The sequence below is a fragment of the Erpetoichthys calabaricus genome, chromosome 11 (assembly GCF_900747795.2).
Source record: "Erpetoichthys calabaricus chromosome 11, fErpCal1.3, whole genome shotgun sequence".
NCBI classification, from domain to species: domain Eukaryota; kingdom Metazoa; phylum Chordata; class Cladistia; order Polypteriformes; family Polypteridae; genus Erpetoichthys; species Erpetoichthys calabaricus.
This window is the reverse complement of record NC_041404.2, coordinates 141,799,449-141,815,876: the sequence shown is the minus strand read 5'-3', so window position 1 is coordinate 141,815,876 and position 16,428 is coordinate 141,799,449. Positions and strand designations below refer to the sequence as shown.

Sequence of the window (16,428 nt, the reverse complement as noted above, 5' to 3'; positions counted from 1 at the left end):
AGCGCTGAAGAGAAAAAAATGTTAAAAAGGTGAACTAAGTAAGCTAATCTGAACTTGGCAACCATCATCAGGAAGTTAGGCAGCTTGTGACGCTGAGAGCGACCCGTAGAGAGTAACTCAGGGAAGCAGGAACAGACCTCGAGGCATCAGAAGGTGTGCAGAAAGGAGAACTCAGTGGGATGTAATCGTGCTTGGCTGATGGCAGGATGAAGCTAAGGAGGGCAAAAGTTTAATTAGCAGTCGATACCGGTGCATGGAGAGCGGCAAAGGTGGAGAGAAGCCTCTCGCTTTTGACAGTTTTACATTTACATATACATTCTTAAATCTGCACAGGTTATATACAGTATATGCAATGGCATCCATAATGTTTGGGACAAACATGTTCCTTGATATCCCCATCTGCTGTATAGTTTAAGATGACAAATCAAGCAATGCAGTGCTGTTCAAGCTCTTTTGAAGAAGCACAAAGAAACGGGCAACGTTGAGGATCGTCGACGCAGTGGACGGCCAAGGAAAGAGTTGCAGCCGAAAAGCCATACCTCCGACGTGGAAACAATGCCAAGCGACTCAAGTATGCACGAAACATAGAAACTGGGGTGCAGAAAAGTGGCAGCAGGTGCTCTGGACTGATGAGTCCATCCATCCGTCCATCCATTTTCCAACCCGCTGAATCCGAACACAGGGTCACAGGGGTCTGCTGGAGCCAATCCCAGCCAACACAGGGCACAAGGCAGGAACCAATCCCGGGCAGGGTGCCAACCCACTGCAGGACACACACAAACACACGCACACACTAGGGCCAATTTAGAATCGCCAATCCACCTAACCTGCATGTCTTTGGACTGTGGGAGGAAACCCACGCAGACTGATGAGTCAAAATTTGAAATATTTGGCTGTAGCAGAAGGCAGTTTGTTCGTCGAAGGGCTGGAGAGCGGTACAATAATGAGTGTCTGCAGGCAACAGTGAAGCATGGTGGAGGTTCCTTGAACGTTTGGGGCTGCATTTCTGCCAATGGAGTTGGAGATTTGGTCAGGATTAATGGTGTTCTCAATGCTGAGAAATACAGGCAGATACTTATCCATTATGAGATACCATCAGGGAGGCGTATGATTGGCCCCAAATTTATTCTGCAGCAGGACAACGACCCCAAACATACAGCCAAAGTCATTAAGAACTATCTTCAGCGTAAAAAAGAACAAGAAGTCCTGGAAGTGACGGTATGGCCCCCACAGAGCCCTGATCTCAACATCATCGAGTGTGCCTGGGATTACATGAAGAGACAGAAGGATGTGAGGAAGCCGACATCCACAGAAGATCTGGGGTTAGTTCTCCAAGATGTTTGGAACAACCTACCAGCCGAGTTCCTTCAAAAACTGTGTGCAAGTGTACCTAGAAGAATTGCTGCAGGCAAAGGGTGGTCACATCAAATATTGATTTGATTTAGATTTCTCTTTTGTTCATTCACTGCATTTTGTTGATTGATGAAAATAAATGATTAACACTTCCAATGTTGAAAGCATTCTTTGTTTACTTTTGCACAGTACTGTATAATATAAAGTTGACTGACTCACACACTTACATATATATACATATATCTCTATATATAATCTTCATTTGGATCTTGATCTTTGTTTGTCCGCGAATGAATTAGAAGAAGAAGCATTAGATGGCAGTAGAGAGACGGCTAAAACATAGGCATTGCATTAAGAATCTCCTCCAGGCTTATACTACTGAAGACTGTAGTACTGCAGTCACACCTCAAAACACAAACATTCAAACTAAACAAATTGTTGTGCTTTAAATTAACTAATCTTTATATATAATTTTCATTTGGATGTTGATCTTTGTTTGTCCGCAAATTCATACTCACAGTATCTTCCCCTTGAATCATTCCCTGCAGGTTTTTCTTCTTGTCCAATGATGAACTTTTGGAGATTCTGTCCGAAACTAAAGACCCCTTGCGGGTTCAGCCTCATCTAAAAAAGTGCTTTGAAGGAATTGCAAAACTGGAATTTTCAGAGGAGATGGAAATCACAGGGGTGATCAGCTCGGAGAAAGAAACCGTGCCACTCGTGCAGAAGATATTTCCAGCCAAAGCGAAGGTGAGCGCCTCCTTATGCCAGCTTCACCCTCATGACCGCAAGGCGCAGAGTTCTAAATTGCTGATATTTTTTTCTTTCTTATGCCAGTCTTTTCATAGTTGGCTATTGGGAGTTTCTGTTAAAAGTTTGAATGAACTGTTGAGTGTCTCGTACTCTTGATACCAGTATATTTATTTTTTTAGCCCTAGCCCAGAGTTTTTCGTTGTTCTTCTGTTCCTTGCTTTCCTCTCCTGCCTGATAATTCTGTCTTGAGCTTTGCTCCACCGTGACACTCCTAGTGTGCCAGTTTTCCCTGCCACTGACTCCGTTGACATCCCTTGGCAGCACTACAGATGCTTCAGCTCTTCATAGCCGGTGGGTAATAACTTGACTGCCAGCAGCCTAAGGGCACAGAACACCACAAACCGCCACTGAATGAAGATAACAACAGTAGGTGCAATCAAATAACTCGAAACACTCTGTAAAAGTAACCGTCTGCCACCGTTAGCCACGTTGGGTTAACACACACATTCTGAGGAGATCAGCCATTTTTACAGAATAGCCTAACATTTTAATTGGTTTGTGGCCCGGAAGATGATGAGAAAGGTTGTGTCAATGTAAACTTTTAAACCCTTCTCAGAAGCTACGCCCTGTGGGACAGCGTTGGCCTTCTCACGTTTATACTTCACGTTCTACAGGACGGTAGTGAGATCAGCTGTGTCATATGGGTTGGAGATGGTGGCACTGACCCAAAAAAACAGGAGACCGAGCTGGAGGTGGCAGAGCTAAAAATGTTAAGATTTGCATTGGGTGTGACGAGGATGGACAGGATTAGAAATGAGGACATTAGAGGGTCAGCACAGGTTGGTCAGAAAGGTGAGATTGTGTTGAGCTTGGACATGTGCAGAGGAGAGATGCTGGGGATATTGGGAGAAGGATGCTAAGAATTGAGCTGCCAGGTAAGAGGAGAAGATACCTTTAAGTATTTGCGACCCGAGTTTTCATAACAGTTTTAATCGCACCCCCCTAACTTTTTTTGAAACCCTAATAAATTTTATTCGTATATTTTTTGCTTCCGATACACCACTACAAGTTTAAAATTTCCATACGAGTAGTGCAATTACGCCACATATGGCAACATTCACACCCCCCTTTTTTGTTACTTCGCGCCCCACAGTTTGAGAACCACTGGCCTAAGAGAAGGTTTATGGATGTGGTGGTGGTGGGTGTGACAGAGCAAGATGATGAGGACAGGAAGAGATGGAACGAGATGATCCACAGTGGCAACCCCTAACGGGAGCAGCCAAAAGAAGAAGAAGAAGTTCTCTTTGCCTGTGTGTAGCCACTTTTCTATCTGACTGATAGTGTGGAGGACAACTGGGGCCCTTACCCGGCCGGGACGCTCCGACAATGTGAGGCACTACCTCCCCTGGGACGCTAGAGGCAGCTCTCCTGGGGCAGTGTGTGGTATCATGGATTCTCGCAGGGCATGCTGGGAGTTGGAGTTTGAGTTCTGTTGGGGCCGCCAGGGGGTTTTGGAAGGGGAGAAGCTATAGAGCCCTACAGTGGACTTTCACCCCACCTGGGAGTGATTCCAGGTAACGTACACCCAACTCCCAGGAGCTGAATGAAGGAGCTGCCTGACTCCATTTGGGGAAACTGGCGTGGCAGTGGAAGGATTGAGAGAGAGAGAGAGAGAAAGAGAAGAGGAAGAAGAAGAGGACTGTGCTTTGGTGCTGCATTTGCATGCTGTTGGGAAGCTGAATTAACATTTAGAAATATCTCAAAATTAATTTCAGATATCTTAAAATGTAATTTACTTTTTAAGATATCTGTAACTCCAGTGGTGGACCATGCATTTCACACCTAGGCCTTCAGTAGTGCTCCGTCTGAATCAACCCGCCCCTCAAAAACTAATTTATGGTTATAAAAACCATCTTAATATGGAGAAATACAGTATAAAGAGCCGTTGCATCGCAGATAGGTAACTCCTATAGCCACAATAAATGCCTTTATTGAATAGACAAACCAGGGGTGAACAAGTTCCTTTCTACTGCAGCTACAGTCCACGACACACATAAACAACATCAATAATAACTCATAAACTTGCAATATTATTTAGGAAAATCGCAACATTTTACTCACCAAAAATTCGGATTATTTGTAAACAAAATCCATCCTCTTCTCTTTCCTCAAAAACAGTTCAATTACTCTGTCGTACAGATCATCCGTGTGCTTCAGTTCCATCACGAAGTCCCTTTCTGTCCCCATTGAAGCTAATGCTGAAAGTCAAACCTGCTCTGTCGTATTTCTGGCATAAGTTTTAATTCGCTTTAGGGCTGAAAATGTCCGCTTGACAGAAGCAGTGGACACGGAAATGGTCACCGCCAAACATACCAATGTGTACAGCTGCCCCATGATGCTCTCATTTAGATTTTTATATTGCACCACCCTATCCAATCAACGGGTCTGAATACGGTGACGTTGCCGTACGCCTGCTAGAGGGCCCTAGTGAAACCAACTCAAAATCTGATTGGTTGAAGCAACGGTTTAATCGACATCTATTTTGTGTTAGAGGGCCTGCAGAACGGATTGTGAAGGCCTCCTGGCAGACTTCTTTGACTTTGAGCCTGTCTGGCAACAAATGATGGCTGAAATGTGATTGCTTAAATGCTTTAATACGAAAATACACGTCTGGAAGCAGCACAGCCATCGGAAAAGCTATGAAAGGAAGCGGACAGAGTATTTGGAATTATTTAATAAGTATTCATGGACAAAATATAATTAACATCAGTTTGTGATTCAGATATTTTTTTAGGCCAGCAGAGAAGGCCTTGAAGGCCCTGACGGCCCACCACTGTGTAACTCGCTTTGAGATATCGTAAAATAATTTCCTTTACATTTTCAGATATCTGTAATACAGTTTGAGATATCTCTAAATGGAATTCAAGACATCTCAAATACATTTTCAAATATCTCAAAATAACCGTGCCTGCACCTCAAGATATCTTCAAATGAATTTTCAGATGTCTTAAAAATTGACCCATCAGGCATTTTTAGGTATCTCAAATGCATTTCAAGATATCTTAAAACCATTTCCTGTAAAAATGCCTATTCTTTCAATGGGACTTCCTGTTTATTATAAGATATCTTAACATGTATTTGAGAAATCTTGAAATAATTAAGTGTCCTTTTAAAGATTTCCTAAAATTTATTTTAGATATTTTGAAATACAACTTGAGATACCTAGAAATATATGGTAAGATATCTGAAATGGAGCAGAGACCCATTTTAAGATATCATGAAATTAATTTTACATATCTAAAGATATCTCAAACAACGGTGAATTTTAAGTTATCTTAAATGCTTTTTAAGATATCTTAATTATATTTTGAGATATCCTAAAATAACTTTACACTCATTTTAAGATATCTCAAATTCATTTTGAGATATCTTAAAATAAACAGAAAGTCCTATTGAAAGAACAGGAAATTTTACAGGAAGTGATTTTCGAGATATCTCAAAATGTACAGCATATCATTTCAAGATATCTTGAGATATCATAAAATGCTTTTTGATATCTTAAAATAGATGCATTTTCAGATGCCTGTAATTCAATTTGAGATATCTCTAAATGTTAATTCGGCTTGCCATAGAAATGAGACCAAAGCATTTCTCCATTTCCATACATAGAAGTAAAGCGCGAGAGAATGTAAATTATAGTAGCAAGCAAGAATGGCCCCGTATCAAACAGATAACATAGACAGAGTAGGGTTTGACCCCCCTTAACTGAGAATGATTGGTGGGATCAATTAGGGGAACGACTGGAGCAACGGAGTACTAGGAGTCAGATTAGAACATTAGAACACTCTAGACGAGAACAGGCTATTCAGCCCAACAAACCTCGCCAGTCCTGTCCACTTATTTCTTCCTAAAAAACATCAAGTCGAGTTCTGAAAGACCCTAACGTCTTACTGTCTACCACACTACTTGGTCGCTTATTCCAAGTGTCTATCGTTCTTTGTGTAAAGAAAAACTTCCTAATGTTTCTGTGAAATTTCCCCTTAAGTTTCCAACTGTGTCCCTGTATTCTTGATGAACTCATTTTAAAGTCACCATCTCGATCCACTGGACTAATTCCCTTCATAATTTTAAACTCTTCACTCAGGTCTCCTCTTAATCTTCTTTTGCTTAAACTGTAAAGGTTCAGCTCTTTTAATCTTTCCTCATAACTCAACTCCTGTAGCCCTGGAATCAGCCTAGTCACTCTTCTCTGGACCTTCTCTAGTGCTGCTATGTCCTTTTTGTAGCCTGGAGACCAAAACTGCACACAGTACTCCAGATGATTGATAGATAGATAGATAGATAGATAGATAGATAGATACTTTATTAATCCCAAGGGGAAATTCACAATGATGATGAGGCTTCAGTTCTGATGAGGTTCCACACACCACCACCTTCTGCTTCCTGTGTCTGAGGCAATTCTGCACCCATCTAAAAACATCACCCTGAACTCCCACTTCTTTTAATTTGATGCCCACCATCTCATGTGGCACCTCATCAAATGCTTTCTGAAAGTCCAGATAAATAATCTCATCTGCTCCTCTCTGGTCGTATCCTTTTGTTGCCTCCTCATAGAATTCCAGCCTGTTAGTAAAACATGACCTCCCTCTTCTGACCCCCATGCTGACTGGTCACTAACTCTCCTGTCCTTGCCAGGTGTTGCTCAATCTTATCCTTAATAATTCCTTCCATTAATTTGCCTGTGATGCTCGTTAACCTTACTGGCCTAATGATGAGATGAGGAAGAATATTGACTTAGATGCAAGTACAACTCTTATCATCTATCTATCTATCTATCTATCTATCTATCTATCTATCTATCTATCTATCTATCTATCTATCTATCTATCTATCTATCGATCGTGATCAGTAGGGGGCACATAAAGGTTCAATAAAGTGTTTATTTTAACAGAATGGCTCATCAGGTTATCCACGTGCACAAATTAAAAGCACAATTCCCTCTTCTTCCTCTCCCTCTTCTTCTGCTCCTCTAATTGAGCTTTATCCACTCCCAACTCGGGATTACTAAGGTGAGGCAGAGCGTCTCCTTTTATCTGGGAACACACGGTTTGTTGGAAGTCCCATAAAGTAGGGGTGGCAAATCCCCACAGCACGCCCTGGCGGCATCCATGAAACCCAACAGGGCTGTTTGGTGGGACTGCGAATCCCAGCATGCTCTGCGGGTGTCTGAATGGGTACTGAAGCTCAGGGATGCTGCCACCTATTGTGTTGCTGGGGGGGGGGAGCAAACAGTCCAGGCAAGTTTCCTCTTCTTGTTTCTCCTCTATTTTGGCCTCCTGGACGTTTTTAAGGGTCTTTTATAGAGTCCCTCCTATCATAGTGCTGGCATCCTCTGCCACCCTTCTGGTCATGACAGGAAACTGCACAAGGCACCAGGTCAGACCAAAACATTTACTTTATGTTTTTATTTTTTTAAATGGCAGGTGAAGTGACTGTCTTTAACTTGCAGCCCTGTGTCTTAACCACTTGGCCCCAAGTCTGACACTCGGCTTCTTTGATTCTTTACCTACAGGGTATGGTGGAGAAATGGCTTCTGCAAGTTGAAGAAATGATGCTGCGCAGTGTCCGGCAGGTTATTGAAGATGGCATCCTGGCCTATGTGGAGGTATGGTTGAGTCTTTCATGGTGCAGCGTGTTAGACACCTGAGTACGTGGGTGTGTTGTCATTTTCCTATGGTGTGACTGAATGTCTGCAAATCCCCTTAAATGAAAGTCTGCAATGTGCACTTTAATCAAATCCCAATTGTTTGTAATTTTAATATGTGGAGCAGACTGTTGGGTAAATCGAGGAGAAATGTGTTTCTGCCCCCTACTTTATGGAGTGGACTCCAGAATGTTTCACACCTGAAGACAGTCCATCTCATCGCTGACGTGTGAAGTTTGTGTGTGCGGCTGAAATGAACGCTCTACAGGTCAGAAATGGCACAGGGGACCCACAAAGCCATGGCCAAAAGTTCTGAGAAGGACCCCCCAGTGTTGGCATTCATAAAGTTTGCTGCTTCAGTGTGTTCAGATCTTTGTCTCTGACGTTTCTATGGGATACTGAAGTAGAATTACAAGAAGTTCAGAAGTTTCAAAGGCTTTTATTGACAATGACATGAAGTTTATGCAAAGAGTCCATATTTGTAGTGTTGGCCCTTCTTTATTTTTCAAGACCTCTGCAATTCACCCTGACAGGCTGTCTGTCCATCAACGTCTGGGCCAAGTCCTAACTGATGGCAGCCCATTCTTTCATAATCAGAATTGGTGGGTTCTTGATTGTCCACCCGCCTCTTGAGGATTGACCACAAGTTCTCAATGGACCCAAAATTTCAATGTTTTGTTCCCTGAGCCACTTAGTTCTCACTTTGGCTTTATGACCCAGTGCTCCATCATGCTGGATTGTTCATTGTTGGTCACCAAGCTGTTCTTGGATGGTTGGCAGAAGTTGCTCTCACAGGATGTTTTGGTCCCATTCTTTATTCCTGACTGTGTTCTTAGGCCAAATTGTGAGTGAGCCCACTGCCTTGGCTGACATGAATGGTCTCAGGATGCTTTACTGTTGACATGACACAGGACTGATGGTAGCATCGCTCACCTTTTCTTTTCTGGACAATCAGAAAGGGGATTCATCAGAGATAATGACTTGGCCACAGTATTCCTCAGCAGTCCAATCCCAGAATATCAGTCTGTCTCTGATGGCTTCTTTTCTGCCCTTCTTGACACCCACCAGGCCATCCTCCAAAGGTCTTCACCTCACTCCTGCCTGCTGCCATTCCTGAGCAAGCTCTGCCCTAGCGGTGCCCACAGCTGAGTCCACTTTAGGAGATGTTCCTGGCACTTGCTGGACTCTCTTGGGCACCCTGAAGCCTACATCTCTCTATTGTAACTCAATCAGTGTGACAGAGTGACCTCCAGCCTCGTCCTCGTCTCACCTGAGTTAACGAGAGGACCACTGAAGTGACGACAGCAGGTCCTTTTGTGGCTGGGCTGGCATGCATTGGTGGTTTTTTGGGGATGAAGTTCATTTTCATGGCAAAGATGGACTTTGTAATGAATTGCAATTTACACTTCAGAACATTCTGGAGTCGATTCAAATTGCATTCATAAAAATGGAGGCAACAAACTTGGTGAAAATTCATATTTGTGTCATCCTCAAAGCTTTTGGCCACAACTGTACAATTTACTGTTCGTTACATGTCAGTGGTAGATGTTAACATGTGTAGTGTGTGCACCAGTTAATACACAGAGATCAAGACGAGCTGAACTTGCCATCGGCAGTACAACTCTGAGGGCAAACCCTGAAAATAAACTTAATGCTGTTGTCCTCTTGGTCAGGGGTTTACCATAAATTTTCTTTTTCTCAAATCTGGAATATGAGTACATCACGTGGTGCTCACGTCTCTTTCTTTCTTTTTTTCCCACTTTCGTCTATTTCAAGGTTCCACGTAAAAAATGGGTCTTGCAGTGGCCGGGTCAAGTCGTCATCTGTGTGTCCTCCATCTACTGGACCAGTGAAGTTTCAGAAGCCATCCAGGCCAACAAGCTACAGGTGACGGTAGAATTCATGTGGGGGACGAATCAGCTGTAGAAAGTCTATGGAGGAGTTTGATGAAACGAGCCAATAGGATTCAAGTGACAGGACTGAGGGGGCTGAGGGGACTGAGGGGCGGGGGGGGGGGGTTCAGGTTGTGTAGGCCTGCAGACTTAAAAATAACACAATGGAATATCCTGAAGGTAAAAATGGTTAAAATAAATTAAAAAAAAGGCATCAAACATCGTGAAAGCGCAGTCAGTGGGGGTCTTGGGTACCCTTTTTTTTTTTTTTTTGTTTTGTTCATGACAGCTGGATAGATGTGAAAGGCACTATATAATAGATAGATAGATAGATAGGAAAGGTGCTATATAATGGATAGATAGATAGGGAAGGCACTATATAATAGATAGATAAGAAAGGAACTATATGATAGAATGTTATTAGTATTAATGTAAAAACAGATAGATAGATAGATAGATAGATGTGAAAGGCACTATATAATAGATAGATAGATAGGAAAGGTGCTATATAATGGATAGATAGATAGGAAAGGCACTATATAATAGATAGATAAGAAAGGAACTATATGATAGAATGTTATTAGTATTAATGTAAAAACAGATAGATAGATAGATGTGAAAGGCACTATATAATAGATAGATAGATAGGAAAGGTGCTATATAATGGATGGATAGATAGATAGGAAATGTGCTATATAATGGATGGATAGATAGATAGGAAAGGTGCTATATAATGGATAGATAGATAGATAGGAAAGGCACTATATAATAGATAGATAGATAAGAAAGGAACTATATGATAGAATGGTATTAGTATTAATGTAAAAACAGATAGATGTGAAAGGCACTATATGAGATAGATAGATAGGAAAGGTGCTATATAATGGATAGATAGATAGATAGGAAAGGCACTATATAATGGATAGATAGATAGATAGGAAAGGCACTATATAATGGATAGGAAAGGTGCTATATAATAGATAGAGAGGAAAGGCACTATATGATAGATACAGTAGATAAGAAAGGCACTGTATGATAGATAGATAGATAGATAGACAGGAAAGGCGCTATATAATGGATTGATAGATTTTAAAATGAAGCATGTCTGATATGCATTGTGGTTACGCATCTCTCCTATACCAATCCGAACTGTGATAAAGATGGACATCTCTCATGTTGCTGGTGGGGCACACGCACATCGATACATTTATCTTGAATCACCTTTGTATTTTGGGTATCTCTGCCCGTCTTTGTTTTATACAGTGCCTTTCATGGATAGCAGAGATGCTTCCAAGAAGTTGTGTCTCAAAAACACGTGTGCCACTGGTAGTCCGCTTTCATAACTCATGAAAAATCCACCCGTTTTGTGATATCACGAGGATGTAATGAATTATTATTTTTATTTATCCCCATCTAGCATAGGGTGAATGGCAGGAACAAACCCAGGAAAGGGCGCCAGTCCATCACAGGGCGAATGCACACTCACACCAAACACACACACAGGGGCCAATTAACCTGCATGTCTTCGGATGGCAGGAGCACCCAGTGGAAGCTCACGCAGACTTGGGGAGAACATGCAAACTCCACGCAGGGAGGAGGACCCTGGACGTGAAGTGTGGTCACCTTACTGCAAGGCGGCAGCACTACCATGGCACAAGAATTTCACTGGGCTCTGACGCATATGTGACAAAAAGATCTCTAACATGATCTAAATGGCATCGCCCATTTAAAAAAAAAAAAAAAAAAAAAAAAGTCACAAAACGTGTGAAATTTAATGAAAGTCTTTAAATATGTGTAATAAACGTTTAGTGTGCAAAATCAGAATCAGCGTATGTCAACACGTGCAAGGCAAAAGAATATTAAAAAAGAAAGCAAATCATAACACAGAGTGTGTGTACGACCAAGCGGTCCTAAATGGAACCTCCATAGAGAGTCAAGGCTGGGGGGCTGTCAAGAGGCAGGGCCTGTTAAAGCCCATGGAGGCACTCCTTGTGTGATTTTGGGCCATACAATAATAACTTGTATTGTATTGTATTGTATTGTAGCTCCTAAGAGCATAGTGTGTGCACACTGTACGGAACAGTCGACTAACTGCACCAATCCTCACCCTATCACATTGGATGTTTGGAAAGCACCATTTTTGGCTGAAAGTATTGTAAAGAGACAAAAGGAGAACAAAACAAGAGTTGGGGGTACCATTTAATGTCCATTAAAATTGGATGGAAATTAAAGCAAAAAAAAAAAAAAAACGATAGATGGTCACGTCAGCCCGCCAAGGCTTTTATAGCACTTCGTGGGGCGGCGCTCTTGTATTTTTGACTGCGTATTACTGGTGTCAGTGATCTTTATGGTGGAGCAGAAGCCGAACAGATGGAGTGTTTGTTGTCCTGGGTGGAAATGACCTCATTAGCCCTTCAGGTGCTTCTTCTCCAGTCACAAGCAAATGAACGCGGGGTTGGCTGCGACGTCACATTCCAATACTTCCCCATAAGAGTAGCCAACCTGACACCCATGAAGTTCACCCTACGCTGTCCTACTTGACGCTTACATAAGAGAGGGAGCTGTGACTTTTGTTTCATTTCCTGGTCCTTCCAATAACCCTTTGCCTACCTGAGTGGTGTCAGAACACCTCCAAGCTTGAACATTCCCAGGAAGCACTCGGGATTATGGGTTGCCTACTCCTGTTGGACTTTCTATGTATTCCCAGAGGTTTCTTTTTTCCCTTCATTGATTTCATGTCTTGGGCTCTTCCTCGATCTTTTTTTCCTCTTCTGTCAAACATATTATATGAGGTGTGGCAGGTGGCCAGAGACCTTGCCCCACCGGGACGCCTGGATCAGGGAAGGACCGGGAAGGTGGCAATATCTTCCCTGGATGCAAGAGGGCAGCCCCCCCCACTGATTTCCATCAAGGACCCAACCAAGAGGCTGCCTGGATGGTTCCTGAGCCCTGGAGGACAGCACTTCTGCCACACCAGGAAGTGCTGCCCGATGACCATCATCAAGCACCTGGAGCACATCCGGGGCATGATAAAAGCCGTCTCACTCCCTTCGAAGAGCCGGAGTCGGGAGGAGGAAGACGGAGCTTGCGAGGGAGGAGTGGAGGCGGCCGAAGAGAGAATTAAAGGACTGAGGAGTCGCGAATGTGTGGAACACATTGTGTAGAGCGTATAATAAACCCGTGTGTTTTGAACTTTGGTGTCGTGTCTATCTGTGACCGGGCTATCTATTACAGGGGTGAGACAGAAAAATAACCAGATTGGTAAAAAAAAAACAAATCTTTATTGATGATTCCAGCATTCTAAACATTGTCACCTTCTCTATACTCCCGCTCCCGATCTCCACACTGCTCCAGACGTGTCTTCCATTGATTGAAACAGTGCTGGATGTCTTCTTGCTTGAGGCTCTTCAATAGGCTTACCGTTTTCGTCTTCACTTCATCCATTGTAGAAAAATGTGTTCCCTTCAGGTCACTGTTGATTTTCGGGAATGAGTAACAATCACAGGGAGCGAAATCGGGCAAACAGGGAGGATGATGGAAGACAGGAATGCTTACCCGAAAAAGCAGTACGATCATTTCGAAATTTCGAACAATCTGATTCACCGTTTTGATGTTTTCATCCGTCCAAGACGAGCGTGGGTGACCTGGACATAGTACATTTTCTTGTCCTTCCTTGAAACGTTTGTGCCACTCAAACACTTGTGCGCGAGACAAACTGTTACCACCGTACACAGTTTTTATCATTTCATAAGTTTCTGTGGCCGTTTTGTCCAATTTCGAGAGAAATTTGATGTTGATTCGCTGTTCGATTACTTTCACCCGACATTATTGTGGCAACTCGTGTAGCGATTGTTGTGCAAATACTGACTGGGCTCTTCACAGGATATGCCTAGCCAGCTGGCAGTTTGAAGGGGCGCGTAGGAGGGGATATAGTTCTATGATTCACGTTCGGTCGACCTCCAGAGGGCCCCAAGCTCAGTCCGGTTATTTTTGTGTCTCACCTCGTATGTGGACTTCTCTTCACTTTTACTTTTAGTTAGTGCGATTGTAAAAAGATGAAATGTGGTTGTAATATTTTTTTTTTTGCGTCTCCCAGGAGTACTTAAGGAAAAGCAACGAACAGATCAATGACATTGTAGAGCTGGTCAGAGGAAAACTGTCGGGTGGGGCCCGAATGACCCTGGGGGCTTTAACCGTCATCGATGTTCATGGTAACTCCTGATTCATTGTTACCTCCGTCTTTTCTTGATTCTGAAATGATTGTGGTGGCGAAAGGAAATCCTCCTGGCTACTGGCCTAAACAAACCAATGTCATTCCTCCATCCTCAACAGCTAGAGATGTTGTGGCCCAGCTGGCCAAGGACCAAGTCACCAACTTGAACGACTTCCAGTGGATCTCCCAGCTGCGGTACTACTGGGTGGAGAAAGACGTCATGGTCCGAATGATTACCACCGATGTGAAGTACGGCTACGAATACCTGGGAAACTCCCCGCGGCTGGTCATCACTCCACTGACAGACAGGTGTTACAGGTGGGCTCTTAGAAACCTACATCAGGGTCTGCAGTGGGGTTGGTTGTGTTTCGTTTTTGTTTTTATCCCTTTTCCCAAACAGCCTGTGAAATTTCAGTTCTTGACCCTTGAGGATCTCCCTTTTTGGGATTTTTAAGTGACCGTGACTTTTGTGACCAGGCTACACCACTACTGCACAAACTTTAAAGGAGCATTAAATCACACATGAGTAACGGGCGCTCATTTCTGGGAGTCACAAACCACGTTAAGATGGTGTTTGCTGTGAATTACTCTTTATAGAATACTAGCTGTGGAAGCCTGTGCTTTAAAAAGCCCAAACTCCTAGAAACCATGGTTGTGCATTAATGGCTAAGAGGGGTTCTCTTTTCTCTGTGGTTTCGTTTTGCCAACGTGCTCGTCTCCATTGGCTAAGCGAGTTTCTCTCTCTTCAGAGGTTTCATTTTTCTGATGTGCTCGCCCCCCTTGTGTATCAGCGGCTAAGTGACGTTCTCTTTTCTCTGCGGTTTCGTTTTGCTAATGTGCTTATCTCCATTGTCCACCAGCGGCTAAGCGAGTTTTTCTCTCTCCTCGGAGGTTTAGATTTTCCGATGTACTTGCCTTGCTTGTGTATTGCAGGCTAAGTGAGGTTCTCTTTCCTTGGTGGTTTCGTTTTGCCAACGTGCTCACCTCCATTGTCTATCAGCGGTAAAGCAAGTTTCTCTCTCTTCGGAGGTTTTGTTTTTCCGATGTGCTCGCCTCACTTGTATATTAGCGGCTAAGTGAGGATATCTTTCCTTGGCGGTTTCATTTTTCCGATGTGCTCGCCCCCATTGTCTATGAGCAGTTAAGCAAATTTCTCTCTCTTCGGAGGTTTTGTTTTTCCGATGTGCTCGCCTCCATTGTCTATCAGCGGCTAAGTGAGTTTCTCTCTCTTCAGAGGTTTCATTTTTCCGATGTGCTCGCCTCGCTAGTGTACTACCGGCTAAGCGAGGTTCTCTTTCCTTGGCGGTTTTGTTTTGCCAATGTGCTCGCCTCCATTGTCTATCAGCGGCTAAGTGAGGTTATCTTTCCTTGGCGGTTTCATTTTTCCGATGTGCTCGCCTCCATTGTCTATGAGCAGTTAAGGAAATTTCTCTCTCTTCGGAGGTTTTGTTTTTCCGATGTGCTCGCCTCACTTGTATATTAGCGGCTAAGTGAGGTTATCTGTCCTTGGCGGTTTTGTTTTTCCGATGTGCTCGCCTCACTTGTATATTAGCGGCTAAGTGACGTTCTCTTTCCTTGGCGGTTTCATTTTTCCGATGTGCTCGCCTCCATTGTCTATCAGCGGTTAAGCAAGTTTCTCTCTCTTCGGAGGTTTCGTTTTTCCAATGTGCTCGCCTCACTTGTATATTAGCGGCCAAGTGAGGTTATCTGTCCTTGGCGGTTTTGTTTTTCCGATGTGCTCGCCTCCATTGTCTATGAGCAGTTAAGCAAATTTCTCTCTCTTCGGAGGTTTTGTTGTTCCGATGTGCTCGCCTCCATTGTCTATCAGCGGCTAAGTGAGTTTCTCTCTCTTCAGAGGTTTCGTTTTTCTGATGTGCTCGCCTCGCTAGTGTATTACCGGCTAAGCGAGGTTCTCTTTCCTTGGCGGTTTTGTTTTGCCAACGTGCTCACCTCGCTTGTGTATTAGTGGCCAAGCAAGTTTCTCTTTTCTCGGCACTTTCACCTTTGGCGAATTTTCACAGAGTCGCTTTCTTTGAGCTTCATGCTGTAGCCTCGCACTTCCGGGCCAGACAGACAGACACATGCACTTCCACACGTAGCCATTTATATATAAGAAGTGTCGATTGATTAATTTTATTAGGGTGAGGGTGTACTTTATTAATATCAGATTTTCATTGATAAGTAATGACATGTGCTTGTCTGTAAGTAAGAAGGCAGGCCATCTTTTTCTGGCTGCACTGTACACGTGTGCCTGCTGAATGCCTCTAGGCGTCCACAGTCCGAGACATGAAGGGGTTTAACTGGTCACATAACGGCCACATGCATGGGGAAGAAAGAACATCTTTCGGAAGAAAACATAAAAATAATAGACAAGTAAAAGGTAAAGTACCATTTCCATTTTGTGGAAATAGCCCAAAAGTTGATAGAAATCTGTGTTTTGTATCTAACACTTGTATGCAAAATTTGGTTTGACTTAAGTGAAAGCACACTCAGGTTATCATGTTTAAATACCC

General features: G+C 43.2%; 1 protein-coding gene across 1 annotated transcript in view; it reads left to right on the top strand.

The window, feature by feature from the left end:
• Nucleotides 1–16,428, top strand: part of dnah3 (dynein axonemal heavy chain 3) — a 287,745-nt gene that overhangs the window by 143,311 nt on the left and 128,006 nt on the right. The window contains exons 24-28 of the mRNA XM_051933798.1: nucleotides 1,902–2,103; nucleotides 7,679–7,771; nucleotides 9,587–9,697; nucleotides 13,799–13,913; nucleotides 14,035–14,233. Of these exons, the coding sequence (XP_051789758.1) occupies nucleotides 1,902–2,103; nucleotides 7,679–7,771; nucleotides 9,587–9,697; nucleotides 13,799–13,913; nucleotides 14,035–14,233 (720 nt within the window). The remainder of the gene's footprint in view (nucleotides 1–1,901; nucleotides 2,104–7,678; nucleotides 7,772–9,586; nucleotides 9,698–13,798; nucleotides 13,914–14,034; nucleotides 14,234–16,428) is intronic.